Here is a 20,475-nt window from a genome sequence, read left to right as displayed (position 1 = left end):
CAAGCTGGGGATTCAAGGAAGCCATGCGAACCGGCAATATTGTGTCTATGTATATAAAAGCACCCTCCGTATGTGTGTATACATTGTGTGCATTGTTTTTTATACATTGATCGTTGTGTATATTGAGTGTGGATTCCATGTGTATGCATTTGTCACGCTCCTTGTGTGTATTTGTCTGCATACTTGTACACATTTGTATATGCACTGTGCATCTGCATTGTGTGTGTGCTCTTGTTTCTATGTATGTATCTGTGCATTTCTGCATACGCACTGGGTGTGCACGATATGTCTTTTGAACCCGCACGGGTGTACACGGTGCGTGGCTGCACGCCCGGCGTGTGTGCCCCTGCACTGGTTCTGTGCCAGGGGAGTCTCAGCCGTTGCTGCGAGACTGAAGGCTGGAGCCTAGCCCCGGCGAGAGAGGAACCTGCTGGCGCCCACCGCCCTTCTCTACCAACTGCAGAGGGCGGCTGCCGCTGCCTCCTCCCCCCCGTCTGTCACGTCTTCTCCATTCAGCCCCCAGCATCACCGCCGACGCCGCAGCGAGGACCACCTAAAACCAAACAAACCCTAACAAATCCCCAACTCGCGGGGCAGGGACCAATACTCCCAAGCACGCCATGAAGGGCGATGCAGGCGGTAGGTCGGTGGCATCGGGCCCCGTTTTCTGCGCTGTGTTGCTGATCCCCGGCTCCCCCTCCTCTCCCCTCTCCGCGCCGCGGGGCTGGCGCTGCTGACACTCCCTGCCGTTCTCGTGGGCGCTTGTGACAGGGGCCAGACGCCGGGGGGAGGCGGTGCTGGTGGAGGGCGGATGGATGGTGGCGGCGGCCGGAGGCCTGGCCGGGCGGCGGATGCGCAGGGACCGGATCCCACCTGGTGCATCGGTACCGTGTCGCCGGGCCGCTGCGAGCTGCCGGGGTGAGGCGGGGGCGTGACATTCCCCCGCCCTTCCAGCTACGGCACCGCTGTGCACCGGCCCCACCCCCCCTTCCAGATGTGGGAGCCGGCGGGAGGGGCGCTCGCCCGGCTCATCCCCGGCCCGCTGGATGCGCGGGGGTGGGGGGTCAGGGTGCAGCGAATCCCGGGAGCGGGCCAGGCCCTGCGGGCAGGCAGGGAGCCGGCGGGCACCGCCTGCTTGAGAGCCGCTGATGGCCGGTTCCGATGGGTGAGGAGCCAGGTCGCCACCATCCGTTTCCATTGCAAATGGCAGCAGCCCTGGGTTGGCGCCTGCCTGTCACCTGCTTTTTGTCAACATCAAGCAGGAGCCATTGTTAGCAGATGTACCATGCCCAGGGCTGCTGCCCTCGGGCCTCTCTCTCCCTGCGCCTGGCGCCGCGCCTGTGAGACTGTGGCCTACAGCAGCTGCAGCTTCTTGTGACCCAGAGGTACAGGCAGGGTGAGGGGAAGCTCATAGGGCTATTTGGGCCCTTCCTACATAAGTGCCTATAAAACAAAAATACCGGCTTTTTAATCGCGTTGGTAAACTCCACGAATATTCTGCTTTATGTGTTAAAAAAAAAATCCAAGTGTTGAGCAAAGAAGCCGCTTGCTTTGTTTGTTAGTCAGGAGATCCACTTGGGATGGAGTGTAAATTCTGCCCTACTTGTGGGGCCCCTCCTGTGGGCACTTCACCTAGTTCGCACAAAATGGAGCAGATGGCTACCGCTGTTCTCACAGAGACCCCAACTATCAGCTTGTCTAAGGGGCAGTGCCCAGAGACTGCTGAACCAAATATTTAATGCTCTATATCTGGGCTGCCTGTGGCTGGAGAGGGAAATATTCCATTTTTAATTCTAGTCAGTGGAGGGACGTATCAGTTTAGGAGGACGTACTCCCTATGTTTCACAGTGAAACTCCTACTGATGCTAAACAGGTATGTGCAAAAGGATCATGGGTATACTATGGCCTTTACATAGTAACTATACTTTTAATTATTGTTTAGTATTTGTTCAGTGCCAATTGTTGCATTCAGTGGTCCTTAGTGAGACAATATTGACTAATGCTATTTCACTGCCCTTTGTTTCTCTGCCTTCTAAATCCTCCCTTCTCTGTTTACTTCCCTTTTCATTTTCTTCCCTACAGCAACTTCCAATTCCGATCTATCCCTACCGTGATCAGAAATGAAATAGATAATGTTGACATTGAAGTGTCCTTGTTGCTGAATCAATTCTAAAGCCCAATAAGATTAATGGAAGGAAAGGAAATTCTCATCTTTCTGAGTAGCTGTCTCAGGCTGTTTGCACACTCAGGCATACACCTCCACTGTCCATCCCCACGCTACATGTCATATCTCATTCAATGCGATGTTGACTCCTGACTGATCAGCCTGCAATGACAGTGTCCATTGCCCACTTTCATTTACTTTTTCAGACAACCACCTTTGTGCTTTCTGCCATGCTGCTCCTCATGCTTAGCTGGAGCTCCCTGTAAACACTTGCCACTTCATTCATTTCCTTCAAATCTCTTCTCTACCATTGCTACACAAAACTTGACAAGGCTGCTGGTGTGCTGAGACTACTGCTTATTATACTGATCAGTGTTGTCTCATTGTTTCCTTGTACTCCCTCACCTGTCTGTATCCATCTGTTTTCTCTTGTCTTCTACTTAAATTGTAAGCTCTTTGGAGCAGGGACCATCTTTTTGTTCTGTGTTTGTAAAGCACCTAGCACAATGAGGTCGTGGTCCATGACTGAGGTCCTAGATGCTACAGTAATACAAATAAATAATAATTATAACCACTGTATTGATTATATTCAGTTCATAACTGGAAGGATTTCTTTCCAACCAGCAGGGTTAGAAACTTACTTTTTAAATGAAAGTTTGGAGTCTTTACAGTCTGAATATCATGCAGGCCACATAAATATATCAGATGGGCCAGATCCATCTCATGGACTTTGTTTGATGCCTCTGTTTTGTTTCAGTTTGAGGCATGGCCTCATAAAATTCAGATTGTAGCATAAAATATGTGAGTTTGATTTGCAGCCTCTGGTTGTTACAGACCCTAGCAGTTGTCTGTTTTGATCAGGCACAGCTTCTGGAGATTGCAGGTGCTAACTTTGTGTTGAGCTAAGTGGTATTCATTCTAATCCATGCCCTGTACCTCCACAGTAGTCTCAAACTACACTGTAAAGCTTGGTGGGTCACTTTTGGTCTTTTGCCTATACTCTGGTGCACCCCTGTATCAGAGGGGTAGCCTTGTTAGTCTGGATCTGTAAAAGCGGCAGAGTCCTGTGGCACCTTATAGACTAACAGACGTATTGGAGCTTAAGCTTTCGTGGGTGAATAACCACTTCGTCAGATGCATGTAGTGGACATTTCCAGAGGCAGGTATAAATATGCAAGCGAGAATCAGGCTAGGGATAACGAGGTTAGTTCAGTGAGGGAGGATGAGGCCCTCTTCTAGCAGGTGAGGTGTGAACACCAAGGGAGGAGAAACTGCTTTTGTAGTTGGCTAGCCATTCACAGTCTTTGTTTAATCCTGAGCTGATGGTGTCAAATTTGCAAATGAACTGAAACTCAGCAGTTTCTCTTTGAAGTCTGGTCCTGAAGTTTTTTTCTGCAGGATGGCTACCTTTAAATCTGCTATTGTGTGTCCAAGGAGATTGAAGTGTTCTCCTACAGATTTTTGTACATTGCCATTCCTAATATCTGATTTGTGTCCATTTATCCTTTTGTGTAGGGACTGTCCAGTTTGGCTGATGTACATAGCAGAGAGGCATTGCTGGCGCATGATGGCGTATATTACATTGGTGGACGTGCAGGTGAATGTCTAGTGTTTGTGGGATAAAGATGTCTAAAAACATAGAGTTAATAATAATAATAATATAATAATACATCAGCTCATCAAGAGATGCAAGTATCTATCTTGAGAGGTAGGAAACAGATCTATTGCTCTCTTTTATTTGGAGGTAGACTTCTGAATTTTAGAATAATTTGAAATAATGAGCATCTCAGAAGTAATCATTTTGAAGAATTATTTGGGTTCTTTTTGTGGTGTTTAGGAGTTCAGACAGTAAAAAACATGGGATTTTTATGGGGTGTGTAGGAAGCAAATAGAGGTGTTATGTTTACAAAGCAAACTAAATTACCTTTACAGTTTTAGTAACATAATCCACACATGCTAAAGCAGGGATTTGAATCTGCTGTAGCTTCTGAATATAAAACCCAGTTTTGGGGGAGAGAGCAAGTTCAGCTTCAGAAACATTTTATACATTAAATCCCCTGGCTGCATTTTAATGAAAATGTACCACCATTCACTTGTAGTCTATTTTTCTTTGTTTTTTTTTTTCTTTTCTTTTCTTTGTTTTTTTCAGTATTTCCTACATTAGATGAAGTGTCTGGTTTCTGCTGATGGTGTTGTCTAGAAGGAAGTGCTCCCTTGTTTGTGATTGACAATTTTGTTAAGTCCAGATCCTCAAAAAGTATATAGGTACCTAACTTCTATTGAAATCGATGCAAGTTAGGAGAAAATACCTTTTGAGAATCTGGCCATGGGATTCAGTGTGCTGGACTTTTATTTTTGTTTCTTTCTTCTACATCTTTCCATTGCCGCTTTTATATTTTTCTTCTTGAGAAATTCCTACAAGTCCTTACAAACAAGTATGGCCTTCACTTCCTAGGCTATGAGTCCAATTTATTGTCTTCCCAAATATTGAGTGGTAAAGCTCAAATGGTAATAGGATAAAAAGGCTTATGACTGCAACCTTTGGTACAGGAGAATCTCAGAGTTACAAACACCTGGGGAATGGAGGTTGTTCGTAACTCTGAAATGTTTGTAACTCTGAACAAAATGTTATGGTTGTTTTTTCAAAGTTTTACAACTGGACATTGACTTAATCGAGTTTTGAAATTCTACCATGCAGAAGAAAAATGCTGCTTTCCCTTTATTTTTTTATTAGTTTACAGTTAACACAGTACAGTATTGTATTTGCCTTTTTTTTTTTGTCTTGTCTCTGCTGCCGCTTGATTGCTTACTTCTGGGTCCAAACGAGGTGTGTGGTTGACTGGTCAGTTCGTAACTCTGAGGTTCTACTGTAGTATTTTTCCTGTAGCCATAAGTTAAATGCCACATTTATTTACAAACAAACAAACAAAAATCACCACCACCACCATCACGCACCTCAGAAGCTTAAAAGGTTCCTGATTTTGCTTTCAAAATTTTGATTTTTAAGGATGTAGGTGTTTGTTGCTTTGGAAATCTACAAGTGTACTAATGGCTGGAAATGGGTGTGGAGGAGGAGAATGATTTCTTTTAAGAATCATTAATATGTATGAAAGTATAACAATTATAAAAGAAAATAATCACTACTTATTTTATTTTTAAAATGTATTGCAATTTAAATAACAAAAAGATGTGTATGCAAGGCTCTAGATGCCTTAACACATAATTAGTAGTACAACAAAACCCTAGCAGCATTAAAATAATAATTCAAACAGGCACTCTGCCAGCCAGCAAGCCGCTTACGAAACACCCCAGCCAGCAAGCTGCCTACGAAAATGCTCCTTTCCTCCCCTCTGTTGTTCTTGTAAGCACACCCTTAGTCGTCTCCAGAAGCCCCCTCAAACAGATGTCTTTTGCAACGTGCCCACAAGGTCACCAAATTTGATCTGTTTTGGATAAAGGAGGGGGATAAGCTCCAGCATTCTGGACTCTCAGAGAGAATGTTTTGCCATCCACCTCCTCTCTTCTCTAATGAGTGGGATCCAGCCTGGATGCCTCTACTGATTACAGCTGTGATATTACAGCATGGGGAGAAAGGCAATCCCTCAGGTAGGCAGGTCCCTGGCCATTGGCTTTATAGGTCATACCCAATACCTTAAATTCCATCCAGAGAGCAATAGGCAGCTGTTGCAGATCCCAGAGTACTGGTGTTACATGCTCCCAGCAAGGTGCTCCATAAGCTCAAGAGGATCAATAAGCAAGTCACTATGTTCTGCACGAGCTTCAGTCGCTGAATGATTTTAAGGTGTAGCCCCACACAGAGCGTATTGCAATAGTTTAATCTTGAGGTAAGAAAGGCATGGATAATGATGGCAGGGTCTGCAACCTAGAGGAAAGTTTGCAACAATGTAGCCAATAAATATATAAATATATTTGTAACATATGACAAGGACAGACGCACAAACAGTGGTGCGCATGTCAGCATTTACCAACAGTTACCACTTAGTGGTATCTCTTAGAGTACCTACATTTTCACTGTGTATGTAGATAGGAGGTATTTGTGGTATTTTTGGTCAAAGACCAATAGCAAGATAAAGTGCTTTTGAATGCAAGATTTGGAAAGCTGTGAAAATTGACTCATATTAGGGAGTTATGATCAAGACGGTAGATCCCATTTCTAATGGAAATATGATAGATGCAGTGGAAAACAAAAACATACAAAAAATTGTGTTTAAAATCAAAATGCTGATTTCATAACAACAACACAACACTGCAGGTTCGGTGCTCCAATATCATATCCCTTCAATGTTTGAGGGAATCTAGTGAAAGGAACTGAGACGTGAGGTTATAAAATAGTGGTAATGGGTTGTGCATGGTATTTACAATGGGTCAGCCTTTGGAAAGTTTATGTTCAGTTGTCTGCTGGCTATGTCTGTGCCATCCTGTTATGGAGAAGGTATGTTTAGGAGATGAATTATCTATGAGTACAGTCCTAAGCCATTGACAAGAAATGGCACAGGAGACATTCAAGGACCAAAGTCTGGCTACCGGTCTATTTACAGATTAAAGGTTTTAACAGTAGGTGATGGGTTTGGTCACAGAGACTGCTTTGGGACTGTCACTTGACGTGCTGGAATTACCTCTGAGCCCGTTTTCCACTGCCAGCTTGGGACTCCAGAACCCTGCCTTGTTGAGCCAGACATGTTAGCCTGCTGCAGCACAGCGCCAGGTCTGGTCTACGCCCCCAAAGCTGCAGACTTTAACCAAAAACTGCTCAGCAAGTCACCTGTCTCCAGCACACAGACACTCAGCTCCCAATGGGATCCAAACCCCAAATAAATCCGTTTTACGCTGTACAAAACTTATACAGGGTAAACTCATAAATTGTCCGCCCTCTATAATAACATTGATAGAGAAAAGGAGTACTTGTGGCACCTTAGAGACTAACAAATTTATTTGAACGTAAGCTTTCGTGAGCTACAGCTCACTTCATCGGATGCATGCAGTGGAAAATAGAGTAGGGGGATTTTATATACACAGAGAACATGGAACAATGAGTGTTACCATACTCACTGTAACGAGAGTGATCAGGTAAGGTGAACTATTACCAGCAGGAGAGAAAAAAAATAAAAAAATAAAAAAAACAACCTTTTGTAGTGATAATCAAGGTGGGCCATTTCCAGCAGCTGACAAGAACGTCTGAGGAACCCTTGGGGGGGGGAAAGCGGGGGGGAAGAATAAACATGGGGAAATAGTTTTACTTTGTGTAATGACCCATCCGCTCCCAGTCTTTATTCAAGCCTAAGTTAATTGTATCCAGTTTGCAAATTAATTCCAATTCAGCAGTCTCTCATTGGATTCTGTTTTTGAAGTTTTTTTGTTGAAGAATTGCCACTTTTAGGTCTGTAATTGAATGACCAGAGAGATTGAAGTGTTCTCCGACTGGTTTTTGAATGTTATAATTCTTGACGTCTGATTTGTGTCCATTTATTCTTTTACGTAGAGACTGTCCGATTTGGCCAATGTACATGGCAGAGGGGCATTGCTGGCACATGATGGCGTATATCACATTGGTAGATGTGCAGGTGAACGAGCCTCTGATGGTGTGGCTGATGTGATTAGGCCCTATGATGGTGTCCCCTGAATAGATACGTGGACACAGTTGGCAACGGGCTTTGTTGCAAGGATAGGTTCCTGGGTTAGTGGTTCTGTTGTTTGGTGCGTGGTTGCTGGTGAGTATTTGCTTCAGATTGAGGGGCTGTCTGTAGGCAAGGACTGGCCTGTCTCCCAAGATCTGTGAGAGTGATGGGTCATCCTTCAGGATAGGTTGCAGATCCTTGATGATGTGCTGGAGAGGTTTTAGTTGGGGGCTGAAGGTGATGGCTAGTGGCGTTCTGTTATTTTCTTTGTTGGGCCTGTCCTGTAGTAGGTGACTTCTGGGTACTCTTCTGGCTCTGTCAATCTGTTTCTTCACTTCAGCAGGTGGGTATTGTAGTTGTAAGAATGCTTGATAGAGATCTTGTAGGTATTTGTCTCTGTCTGAGGGGTTGGAGCAAATGCGGTTGTATTGTAGAGCTTGGCTGTAGACAATGGATCTTGAGGTGTGGTCTGGATGAAAGCTGGAGGCATGTAGGTAAGTATAGTGGTCAGTAGGTTTCCGAGATATGCACAGCTGTTTGTTCCCCCAGGTATTAATCACTTACTCTGGGTTAATTAGTAAACAAAAGTGATTTTATTAAGTATAAAATGTAGGATTTAAAGTGGTTTCAAGTAATAACAGACAGAACAAAGTAAGTTACCAAGCAAAATAAAACAAAACATGCAAGTCTAAGCCTAATACATTTAAAAAACTGAATACAGGTAAATCTCACCCACAGAGATGTTCCAATAAGTTTCTTTCACAGACTAGGCTCCTTCCCAGTCTGGGCCCAATCCTTTCCCTGGTACAGTTTTTATTAGTTCCAGCTCAGATGGTAAGTAGAGGTTTTCTCATGACTGCAGCCCCCTTTGTTCTGTTCCACCCCCTTTTATATCTTTGGCACAAGGCGGGAAACTTTTGTCTATCTGGGTCCACACCCCTCCTTCTAGATGGAAAAGCACCAAGTTTAAGATGGATTCCAGTCCAGGTGACATGGTACCATGTCCTGTGAAACCCCAAGCCTAATATGAACACAGGAAAGCTTACAAGTAAACAGAGCCATTTACAACTAATTGTCCTGGCTAATGGGAGCCATCAAGATTCTAACCCACCATTAAAGGCCCACATTTTGCATAGTTACAATAGGACTTCCGAGTAATACTTCATATTTCTAACTTCAGATACAAGAATGATACATTAATACAAATAGGACAAACATGCTCAGTAGATTATAAGCTTTGTAATGATACCTTACAAGTCACCTTTTGCATAAAGCATATTCCAGTTATATTATATTCACACTTATAAACATATTTCCATAAAACATATGGAGTTCAATATCACACAATATTTTGGATAATTATGTTATTATAGCAGAGGAATTCCTCCCCAAATCTGAGAATGGTGTTGTTGATTCTTGCTATTTGACCTACAAGTCCTGAAGCCCTGCTAGAAGACACAAGACATCACCAACTATTCTTTGCAGCTGGTAGCCAAACGATCTGCAAAGTATTAATCTAAATGTGATTTTAGGAGCTTTGGTTTGTGGTATTTCCTTTATTGTGAAAGAGGAGGGAAAAGCAAACTTTGTCTTGTTGGGAGAGGGGACCCTGTCTGGCTTCAGTACAAAACTGAATACTTAACAATATGAATACTTAACAATATGCTGTGTTGAAAAATAAGGGAGAAAAGATGAGGGGGTTTTTAGACTTTGCTTCAGATGAAAAAAACAGGGTAGTTGCCAATAAAGTATTCCAAAACAAAACAAAACACATTTTCTTCAAAACTAGCTGTCACCTGGTTTCATCAGCCACAGTGGTATAGTTCTCTCATCAGTAACTCATGGTATGCCCTCTTCCCTTTTACATAGTTAACAGAGCACTTGGAACTAGCATAAATAATCTTACAGTTAATGGTATTATTGACAGTGTGAGGTGAAGTGCTGTCTTCTGTTGGATATTTTCCTGCTACAGCCGATTAGGGTTTTTCTTTAAGGAGAATAAATTTTAGAGAACTTGGGCTAAAATATCAAAATCATGGTGGGTTTTTTTGGCCTGATTTTTAATTCTCAATATAAGTCATACAGAATTAAAAATGAAACCAAAAATAAATGCTCTATTTATCAATGATCGCCTTCATTCTCTATTAGTGTTCCATAGGAGCGCATTTATTTTTGTTACAGAGATTGCAGGAGCAGAATACTATATGTTTTGCAAATTCACAACAAATGCTTTATGGGGCCAGGCTTTAACCCATCTCTTTGTTCAAATTGGCATGCAGCCGGTAACTCCATTTCAGTGGACTTTGTAAATCTGGTATAATGGTAATGAATCAAGCCTATTGTCTTGAACTTTTTGTTCCAAGATGGTATCAGGATCGTCTTTCTGTGATTTTAATTTTCTTTGATTGAACATATCTACTGGCTCAGGGAGAGTAAATGAACAAAAGACTGAGCTAACAGAGCTGATGGGCTCCTTGTCTAAGTGGCATTCTTTCATTTTGTGTCCTTGCTTTTAAAAATAAAGTAACAAAGTAAAATACATATTTAAAATTAAAAGCAAAGATGAAAGAGCACATTCCTACATAAGAAGCAGTAGCAGTCTGCATAAGTGCTGTGAATTTTGATTGTTGGTGTTATTCTAAAGAGAAAAAAACAAAGTAATGTGAATGAACACAGCCAAAGGAAGCAGTCTTTTCCTTATTAAATCCATTTTTTACTCCAGAACACACCCACACCCAATATTTGTACAAGCTTTGGAGACAGAAATATTCGCTGGGGACTGGATTAAGTCTTCCACGCTAATTTCACTATGTGACCAAAGAAAGCATCAGATTGTGTATGTTAGAATCTACCCTCCCTTGGCTGTGATGTGGAACTATGCCAGAGCGAGCTGCAGAAGGATGGTGGATGGGGCTTCAGGAGCCACAATTCCTGCATCGTGATATGCAGCCGAGTGTGCAGGCTGCCCCAGTCTTTACCTGCTTTAAAACAAACAAACAAAAACCCTCTCTGGTTCCAGCAAAAATAAATAAATAAAAACAGAAGAATTGCAAGAGAGCTCTACCAGGACTTGCTAAAGGCCATTTTCAGATTATCAGTGTCTTTCCCAAGGAAACTCAGGCTCATTCAAATTGTGAGATAGGAAAACTTGTATTTTGTAGATTTTTTTCCCTGTGGATTTCTGTATTTTCTGCTTTGTTGATTCGCGACCACAGTTTGAAAATGATATGCGTGATCTGTTTGGTCATGACATTTGGTCACCACTTGGTGAGCTTGATGAACTAAAACCATTGTGACATCTATAGTTCATGACCTTTTATCGGTTTAGTAGGGAAAATAATCAGTGGACAACCAGACAGATAAAAATTTTGTTATAAAATACCACGAATCTTCCTACTTAGTCATACCATTACTAACCGGTGTTGAATGAAGAAATCTGTTGAAGTTTTATTTTTAATTAGCTATAATTAATTTACCTTCTGCTTTAAAACACACACTGCTTGTCCTTTAGCATTTATGAAATGATTTCAATAGTAGCTCCCTGGTTAATGCATTGTATTTCCTGAGTATTATCTCCTAATGACCTTATTAACTCTGATCTGACAATCTATTATAATTATTTTCTTGACAGGTTAGCAAGATCAGTATCTCAGTCATTGCTGGGAAGGGTTAACATTATTCATAAAACCATAATTACAAATTTAGAATTTAAATAACAAGCTACTAAAGACCACATTAGTGAGGTATATTTTCATGATGTGGATTTTGCTTCTGCGGAGGGATTGGAAAAGTTTTGCAGTTTCTGCTGAGAACTCCATTACACTCAATGGGAGTTTTGCATTAACAAGCACTGTAGACTCAAGCCCTTTGATAGTATATCCTCTCACAGTATAGGCATTTCTAAAGATACTATGACACCCTTTCAGTTACATTTCTCATTGCTGTGCTACATGTACGCACTACGAGATGCTGCAGTGCCATGTGACATCAAAACCTGTCAAGACAGCCTCTAGGTTTGGGGAGTTCCCTGTTGTATTTTAAACATAGTGAGCCCGGAAATAATTATGAAAAGGTAGGATCAGGAAGGATGCAAAGCAAGCATGAACAAGATGGCAAGTAAGGAGAAGAAGGAAAAGAGGAATAAGGGATAGGAAGGAAATGGAAGTGAGAAAGGGAAAGAGGAAGCTTAAGGGAATGTAAAACTACCACCTCATGTACACATATAGTGGTCTTTGTTTACTACAAAATAAACGTAAACAAAGTGTTTAAGGTTATGATATTTTTAGTGTTAGGTTCTGTCGGCCTCACCCATGCCGATGCTACCTATTCAACATGAATAAGCCTGGCAGAAGTTAGCCCTTACTGTTTGTTTTTATATTACCCTTGTTTGATAAACAATATTTGAATGTGGAGTAATGATCTGGTTGGTGAGGCGGCTGTATGGTCCCACATGTGCAGATATTTACATGGACTTGGAACCCACCTCAGCTTGCCAATCAAATCTAACAAGTATTTATACTATGCTCATCACCGTGCTATAGGGTGCCTGCTAGCCAGATTGTATGTTGGAACATAGGGTCATTCTGTACAAACCACATGTCCTGGTTCAGGCACTGGATTGCATCGTCCAGCTTCAGGGGATGTCCAGGAGGGATTGTGTTTTAGGAAGGCACAGTTCCTTCCCTGAGCTCCCTGTTGTTCAGATTATACTCTCCCTGGGGATGGCACAGCTAGCGTCTCTCTTTGTATTCATCAAGGCCTGTGGGCCACTGTGTAGGGTATGTGGGAAAGTCAGGGCTATGGTCCAGCCTCTTTTCCCCACTTCCCAACCCACTGAAGGCGTTTCACATCCCTGAGGTGTTCAAAGGAGCCAGTCTCTGTGCTCTTCTAAGCGGGGGGCTTCTGATTGTCCCTAACCTTGCACAAGGGAGAGATCCCTCCCCAACGCCTACATCCGTCCATACACATGGACAGGAATGAACTATGAGTGACTGGCTGACAGGAGAGTAGAAAATCGTATATACAAAAAGAAAGATTAAACAAATACCAGTTATAGACAGAAGAACAATAGTAATAAGGCTCTTTTTATCAGCCCAGTAAGGAATGGGAACATCTGTCTCAGCCAATTACCTTGCCCTGCGAGCCTGTTACTCACAGGGCTTGATCCTACTGAAGTCAATGGGAGCATCGGCATTAACTTCAATAGGAATCAGATAAACCCCATCAGACTTTGGTTTAAGCCTATGCATGGAACAATATTCTTCTTGGTATATGGAAGCAAAACTGGTAATTGTCTGTTTGCCCTGATAGGATTTTTAAAATTATTATAGTTGCCTATTTCTGTGTAGAACCATCTGAGGTGATTCACTTTCAGTGTTTTATACAAGAGCAGCCTGGCCTAGTGACAAGTGTTTTCTGTTTAACAAAGCTGTTCAAACAGGGTTTTTTGTACAGGTTGTTTAATACATTTGTTTCTTTTCTTTCAGGGGGCTTCACTGTTATAGATAACCAAAGTTAACTTCAGGATGCTCAAACGGAAACAAAGCTCACGTGTGGAAGCTCAGCCAGTTACAGACTTTGGCCCTGATGAATCTTTGTCAGACAATGCAGATATCCTGTGGATTAACAAACCAGTAAGTTTATTTCTTACTAATTACCAATTACAAGTTAAATATTACATTTTACAGTTAAAATAATCACTTCCATGAAACTTAAGAAAGATCCTGAAACAAGTAGATTTCAGTCAGAAGTAGTGAACTGGTTATAGTTGCCAGTCAATCAGGTAATATTTCCAATTTTTATTCAATAATTTTTCCATCAGTTGTTGGAAAGTGTTGAGGATGGTGAAACAATAATTGTCAAGTAATTTATTCATGGATTTTAACCCCTCCCCCCACCTTTCAGCTAGCTTCGATTGCCAGCACTGCTTGATTTAAATTGCAAGCCAGATTTATAAAATGAGGTCACAAAGACAATCTTGAGAGAGGGTATTTTACTGTTGAGGACGATGGTTAATATTTGGAAAGTGTTGATCTCTCAGATCCTGGTTCACCTTCTTTGTTGATGTAAGAATGTTGTTTAGGTCAGTCATTTTAATCCACTTCAAAAACTGTCCCCATATCCCTGGAAGATGAATAATCTGAAATAAATTAATATGTACCATTGGTGCATTGGTGTTCCTTTTATGTTGGACAGCTGTCATCTTGTTTGCAGTATGGATGCTAGAGCTGTTCAGCTGTGCTTCAGTGTTTTAGCACTGAAGTCATTCACAAGAGAACACTCATTCATTAATTACTCATACTAATTTTAATAGAATATTACCATTGGCTGTTGTAACAAAGTCAAAGATTAATTACAGAAACATAAAATGTAATATTATTGACACACATTCCTCAGTACGCAGAGGTTGAAACAGTGCTTAGTCCATTAGATTACATGACCCCCTAATGAGCAAAATCACTTAGTGTATTTGATTTTTTAAATAGAATCCGAAATGCCTGGGTTTTTTTGAGGGGGGTGGGGGGAAGATCATAAAAATCTGGACCATAACATTTGAAAAAACATGTATGAAATGATGTCAAGATGAGTTATAGACATCATATACTTACTGTATTTTGTAAGATCAAAACTAAGTTGTAACCCTTCATTTTTCAGTGGGTTCACTCTTTGCTACGCATCTGTGCCATCATCAGTGTCATTTCTGTTTGTATGAACACCCCAAAGACCTTTGAGCATTATCCTCCTCTTCAATATTTGACATTTGCTCTAGATACTTTACTGATGTTTCTCTACACTGCAGAGATGATAGCAAAAATGCATATCCGTGGGATAGTCAAGGTAAGCTTTTTAATAACATTTTTATCATTTACACGGGGACATGTATTTGAATCTGTTGTACTGAAGTTTTAACTATTTTTAAAAATGTTTCCACTTCATTTCTTTTCTAGATGGAAGTTTTCAATTGTATGGACTAGCATGTCACATAAAAAGAGCAAAATATATGGTGACTAATATGCAGGTTTATTGTACATTTAATCTTCAACAATGGTATTATAATGCTGATACACTTATTCAATATTTCCTATTAACAAGTAGCAAGTTTTATTAGATGATCTGAGCAATCATTTTTAGTTCCAAGAATGCAAGAAGAAAATATTATTCTATGGGCCACATCTATATCAATAGGAGTTTTATGAAAATATTTAGTGTCAAATAAGTGTTTTATTTTATCTACATTAGGCAGTTGTTTGAATAAAATAAGATGAATATCTCACTTAGCTTACATAAAAATTGCAGTGTAAGTGAGAGATATTATGTTTCTCTGCTGATTTTTGTTTTCTTCCTATCAACATCTTGGTATACAAACCCTTTTACTATTGAGCAGTTTTGTTAATGATTCTGGGATAGTCTAATTGTACCTGCCTAGATAATTATTTAGGGTACTGGAAAACATAAATCTGCAGAGATCTCCATAAATGTATAGGATATTCATCCCTTTATGGCATCATTTCCCTGATTTTATTCCCGCCTTCTGTTTAAACACACAATTTCAGTTTAGATACAGAGAATGAAACTGTCAAATCTGTAGATAATGTGGGGTGAGGGAATCATTGTGGCATCATATAGACTAAAAGTAAACAAAACAATAGTATGTGGCTTTAAAAAATAAATAGTGTAGTTATGTCAGTATTGTATGGGCCTTAGGATTTGATAATTGTAACATGGTGATCTGTCCCTTTAAACTGGAAAGGGATCAGGTGATGCCTATTAAGAGTTGATAGAATTCACTTCGAAGGATTGCTGCAGGAGAGAGGTTGGATGCTGTGACTAGCTCTGGAGCAGAGAGCAGCACAGAATGAAAGGTCTGTGTGGCCTGTCTTGGTCAAGGGATAGCATTGTTTTGAGTTACTATGGGCATTTTTTGTTTGAATTAATAATCCCTGCCCTGAGGTAAGGGCAAGGGCCTGAAAGAGATCTGGGTGCGGTGTTAAATCCTTGGGCTGGGGAAACAGGCCAGCAGCCGTACAATAATCACAGAAATATTGAGCAGAGATCATCTAGTCCATCCCCCTGTGCTGAGACAGGATCAGTTATACCTAGACCATCCCTGACAGGTGTTTGTCCAACCTCTTCTTAAAAACCTCCAATGATGGGGATTTCACAGTCTTCCTTGGAAGCCTACTCCAGTGCTTAACTATCATTATAGGTAGAAAGATTTTCCTAATATCTAACCTAAATCTCTGTTGCTGCAGACTTGAGCCTATTACTACTTGTCCTACCTTCAGTGGACATGGAGAACAATTGATCACAGTCCTCTTTATAACAGTCCTTAATATATTTTGAAGTCTTTTATCAGTTCCTCCATTAGTCTTCTTTTCTCAAGACTAAACCTGCCCATTTTTTAAGCTGTCCTCATAGGTAAAGTTTTCTAAACCTTTTATCATTATTCTTGCTCTACTCTGGACTCTCTCGAATTTGTCCTCTGTTACCTCCCGTGTCTTATGTATGATGATCCTGTTAATGTACCTCAGAATTATACTAGCCTTTTTTGCAACTGCATCACATTGTTGACTCATTTAGTTTGTGATCCACTATAACCACCAGATCTTTTTCAGCAGTACTGCCACATTTTGTATTTTTTGTACATTTGATTTTTTTTCTTCACAGTCTTAGTACCTCACACCTGCCTTTATTGAATTTCATCTTGTTGGATTCAGACCAGTTCTCCAATTTGTTAAGGTCATATTGAATTCTAATGCTGTCTTACAAAGTGCTAGCCACCCTTCCCAGGTTGGTGTCATCTGCAGATTTTATAAACATACTTTCCACTCAATTATCTAAATCATTAACAAAAATATTGAATAGTACTGGATCCAGGACAGAACCCTGCAGACCCCACTTGATATGCCTCCCTAGTTTTACAGCAAAGTCCTGGAGTATGCTCTTTCAATCAGTTTTGCACCTACTTGATAGTAATTTCATCTAGACCACATTTCCCTAGTTTATGAGAATGTCATCTAAGACTGTCAAAAGCCTTACTAAATCAAGATATATCACTGTGACGGGTTGCCCCCCCCACCTTCCGAGGTGCCACCTGATATACTGGGGTACCACTGAGCCCACTGGTTTCACCAGTCTGGGTTCCCTTACACCTCCCTGCTGAGCCAGGCCCTCAAGCCTCCTTTAGCGTGCGCGCACACACACACACACACACATACGGACATGCTTAGCTGCAGAAAGACACACACACTGAAATCAGCTCTGAAGAACTGAGCATTTATAATGAAGTTAAAAATTAGTTGTTGATTAATTACTTCATGAAATAAGTTACCCAGTTAGTGCTGGCTATAGAAAAAATGTTTCCTTAATCATGAACCAAGTATTTCATATATTATTAGTCATGAAAAATCAAATATCATTAAAAATAAACTTATCAAAATTTTAATGTAGAGGCTAAGTTTGTTATCACAAAGCTTTACTTTTACAAATTCACTATATTTTATAGATATAAAAGTTTCCATATTTCAGTATTCGTATGGGACCTATGTACATTAATCATTTATTTTAATGATTTTTACATACTGCACATTCTGTTTTCTAACATGCTCATGAATTTGTGGAGTGTGTGACTTAACCACATCAGTATGTTTTGTAAGGATAATTCATAAAGTGTGTTAACAGATGTCTATTAAATTGAGCTGTAGTATAGGCATGTGTTAAATACACCTAGCTCTTTAGGAAATGGAAAATAAGATCTTTTAGAAAACCATTCAGAGGGTTGAAAATATTTATGTTCAGTATCAACACTTTTCGTACCCGTCCTACGTTCTGAAAGGAAGAGTTGCAACATATACAAAATAGTCCTGTAAGCATAGTAAATCAAAAGTAGAAGTTGTCATCTGTATAACATGGTTACAAACAAAGGTCCTTTTTAGGATGCCATAGTGTATTCAACTCTTACAGTGCTTAGCACTTACATACCTGGTGATAATGTTTAACCGCTATCGTCCAGTCATCACAGAGACCTTACTTTTTTGATGGCAGACTCTATGGTTTTGTTGTTGAAAATGTTTGTATACTGTATTAACATTCTGATAAAGCAACCAACTTAAAAAGTTGTGACAGCTGTGGAAATGCACTTTGTGATGAATGTCTCAGATAGAAGCCCCTGGATTTGATGGTTGAGATTATGAAATCCATATAAAGTGTTTTTCATTTTAAATTTTCATTAGGGCTGTGTAAACACATGGAGAGACAAGTTGGCAAGAGTCAGAAGAGAACTTGGCTATTATACAGTACAGTATTATGTTTTCATTTAGCACCTACACCTCTCTTTGTCAGATGATGCCATGCTCACAGTGGGCCTTGCTCTGCTGTGTCTGAGAGTGTAAAGTGTGTTTTCTCTCCATAAAGAGGCCTCAGGGCTTTTGTCTGGGTGCCTGAAACATTTTCCCTAGGGCATTAGTTACTGCTCATTGCACAAATACTCCTTTACCCTCAGGCAAGAGCTTTATGGCTGCCTACCCAGGGATGTGCTGGGGAAAGAGGGGATGATGTCTATGTCCTCTCCCCCCTTAGTTTGCATAAAGTGGGAAAGTCTTTGTTTCTAAGCATTTTTTATTACTTTGAGCCTTTGGTACCTTTGTTGCCCAGAGGAAAGGGATGTGGAAACTTATTCAAGCATTTGTGCTTTATTTGGTCTGCCTTGGTGAAACCAGCTTATGGTTTGGTTCTGGAGGTATTGAGGTTAACAGTCATCCTGATTGGTTGGGCAAGGGAGCTCTGCATTTGTTGCCTGTCACTAACAAAGTTCTGTATCATGTATATGTGAGTTTAACTGAAGCTGTCATGGGAAGCCTTGATCACACAGTGTGAAGAGGTTCCCAAGGTACTTTGCCATAAAACCAGAGAGGGAGTCAAAACTTGGATGAGGGCAAGCTTGAACAAAGTGTTCAAGTATTGTACATAGTTGGTCAAAAATGGGGAAACTTACTGCAAAAATTTTCAATTTTTTTTCACCATACTCTAATTGTATCTGGCCATTTCTGCTTTACCCCTTACTCCATATCAACTGAGCCACTGCCTCTCAAAATCCCTTCATAGTCAATCTCTACAGAGAACCACTTCCCCAGTGTCTATCCCTCTTATGCCCCCCAGCCAGAACTGCTTCCCGTCCTACTTTTTCTGCCTTCCACTGTTAATCCCATAGTGGGATGTGGGAATGCTTATGCTTCTGGTTCTTTGGTAGATGGCAAACGGTGGGATCGGTGGTTGTGCCGGGGGAAGCATGTGGAGATTGTGCTTCTGCTGAAAGGAGTAAGGCATGGGGAAAAAGACACTTAAATTGTCATGGTACAAGAGAGACTGCTTTGAAGTTGTGTTTAGGGCCTACCCATTAATTGTTATGTCCTGAGATGAAAATAAATTCTTCCAACACATTGGAGAAGTACCACCATTCAGTATAATCCACCTATATGAAGAACTCAGTCTCTTAAAGGGACTTGTAAAATTTATTCTCTATAGGGAGAACTCATTTTTTCAGTTTAAACTGTAAGCACCAGTAAATACTTACACAATTCCCTAGTGGACTTTCATCAGTTAATATTTATTCTTTCCCAAAAGGTGAAAATTAACAGGCTGCTCTACATCTGAGTGCTTGTTCTTGTCAATTTCCCATCAAGGGCTACATTCAACTAACAAGGAGAGCTGCACAGATTTGGGTAGTCAAGAATATCTGCCAAAAAAAATCTCAAAAGATACTTATTTTAGGGCATCCAAATTGGGTACAAAAAACCCTGTCCTCCCCCCCCCCCCCAAAAATGGCAGCTTTAAATGAAAAATATGGCTCTACTTGGCTGAAGTTAAGTATTTAATTCAGAGACCTCATGATATTTTGATACTGAAGCACACATTTATTTTATTTATTTAGTGAAAAGTTTAAGGTGGGATTTAATGAATGTTTAAAAAGGGGTAATTCTTTTTGTCTAAAGGATATAAACCCTTTTTTCTCATGCTAGCAGCAACCGAAGCAGATACTCCTTTGATGAGAGGGTTCTAAATGTGGAAATGCCTAACCCTGTATTTTTCATGTATCTAAATATTTTACACTGTGTTTAACAGGTTCTTACTTAGGCCAGATTAGACTTTGCTGCTGCCCAAGACCATCTGTGCCTAGTTGTCCATCTCCCAGGTGAAGGGTTGGGCTTGGGTTACTGGATGGGTCAAGTGACCAGTCATCATGTGATGGTAGCCTGGAGCAGGGTTTCCGGTAGAAGGGAGCCTGGTCAGTTAGAGAGAGCGGGAGAGATCTACCTACAGGTGGGACTGGGCCAGTCGATTCTGTGACACAGTGTGTGAGGAATTGTTGGTTAAAATGACATGATGTAGCAACACATCCAAATATATTTATTTATTTGTATAATGGTAACATCTCGTAGCCCCAAAGTCTGTAGATGAGGTATACCTGAGGTTGGGTAGACCAGGGAGGTATGCAAATCTTTTTTTTTTTTTTTTTACTGTTTATATGATTTATGTACTCTTGACTGGGTAACGTCACACAGATTATCCTGATAGAGAGCAGAGACCTCCAACTTCTAAGGAGAGAAGGCAAAAGGTGTTTGTGGACCCATCCCGCCTCCTTCACCCACTTGTGGTTTTGGTGAAGTGGGGCATGAA

At 40.8% G+C, this 20,475-nt stretch overlaps 1 protein-coding gene across 4 annotated transcripts in view; it reads left to right on the top strand.

The window, feature by feature from the left end:
* Positions 1-239: 239 nt before the first annotated feature.
* The window catches only part of NALCN (sodium leak channel, non-selective), a 350,272-nt gene continuing 330,036 nt past the window's right edge, over positions 240-20,475 (top strand). For 2 of the 4 annotated variants that reach the window (XM_074963170.1, XM_074963152.1), the window contains exons 1-3: positions 241-639; positions 13,287-13,433; positions 14,455-14,637. In XM_074963170.1, coding sequence (XP_074819271.1) covers positions 13,326-13,433; positions 14,455-14,637 — 291 coding nt within the window. In that variant the 5' untranslated portion in view covers positions 241-639; positions 13,287-13,325. Of the gene's footprint in view, positions 640-1,768; positions 1,874-3,679; positions 3,762-13,286; positions 13,434-14,454; positions 14,638-20,475 lie in introns of those variants that run through there. The other 2 variants (XM_074963156.1, XM_074963165.1) reach the window with 2 other exon arrangements.

Source organism: Natator depressus, chromosome 1 (genome assembly GCF_965152275.1).
Source record: "Natator depressus isolate rNatDep1 chromosome 1, rNatDep2.hap1, whole genome shotgun sequence".
NCBI classification, from domain to species: domain Eukaryota; kingdom Metazoa; phylum Chordata; order Testudines; family Cheloniidae; genus Natator; species Natator depressus.
Note: the sequence above shows the minus strand (reverse complement) of the source record. Positions and strands in the feature narration are given on the sequence as shown.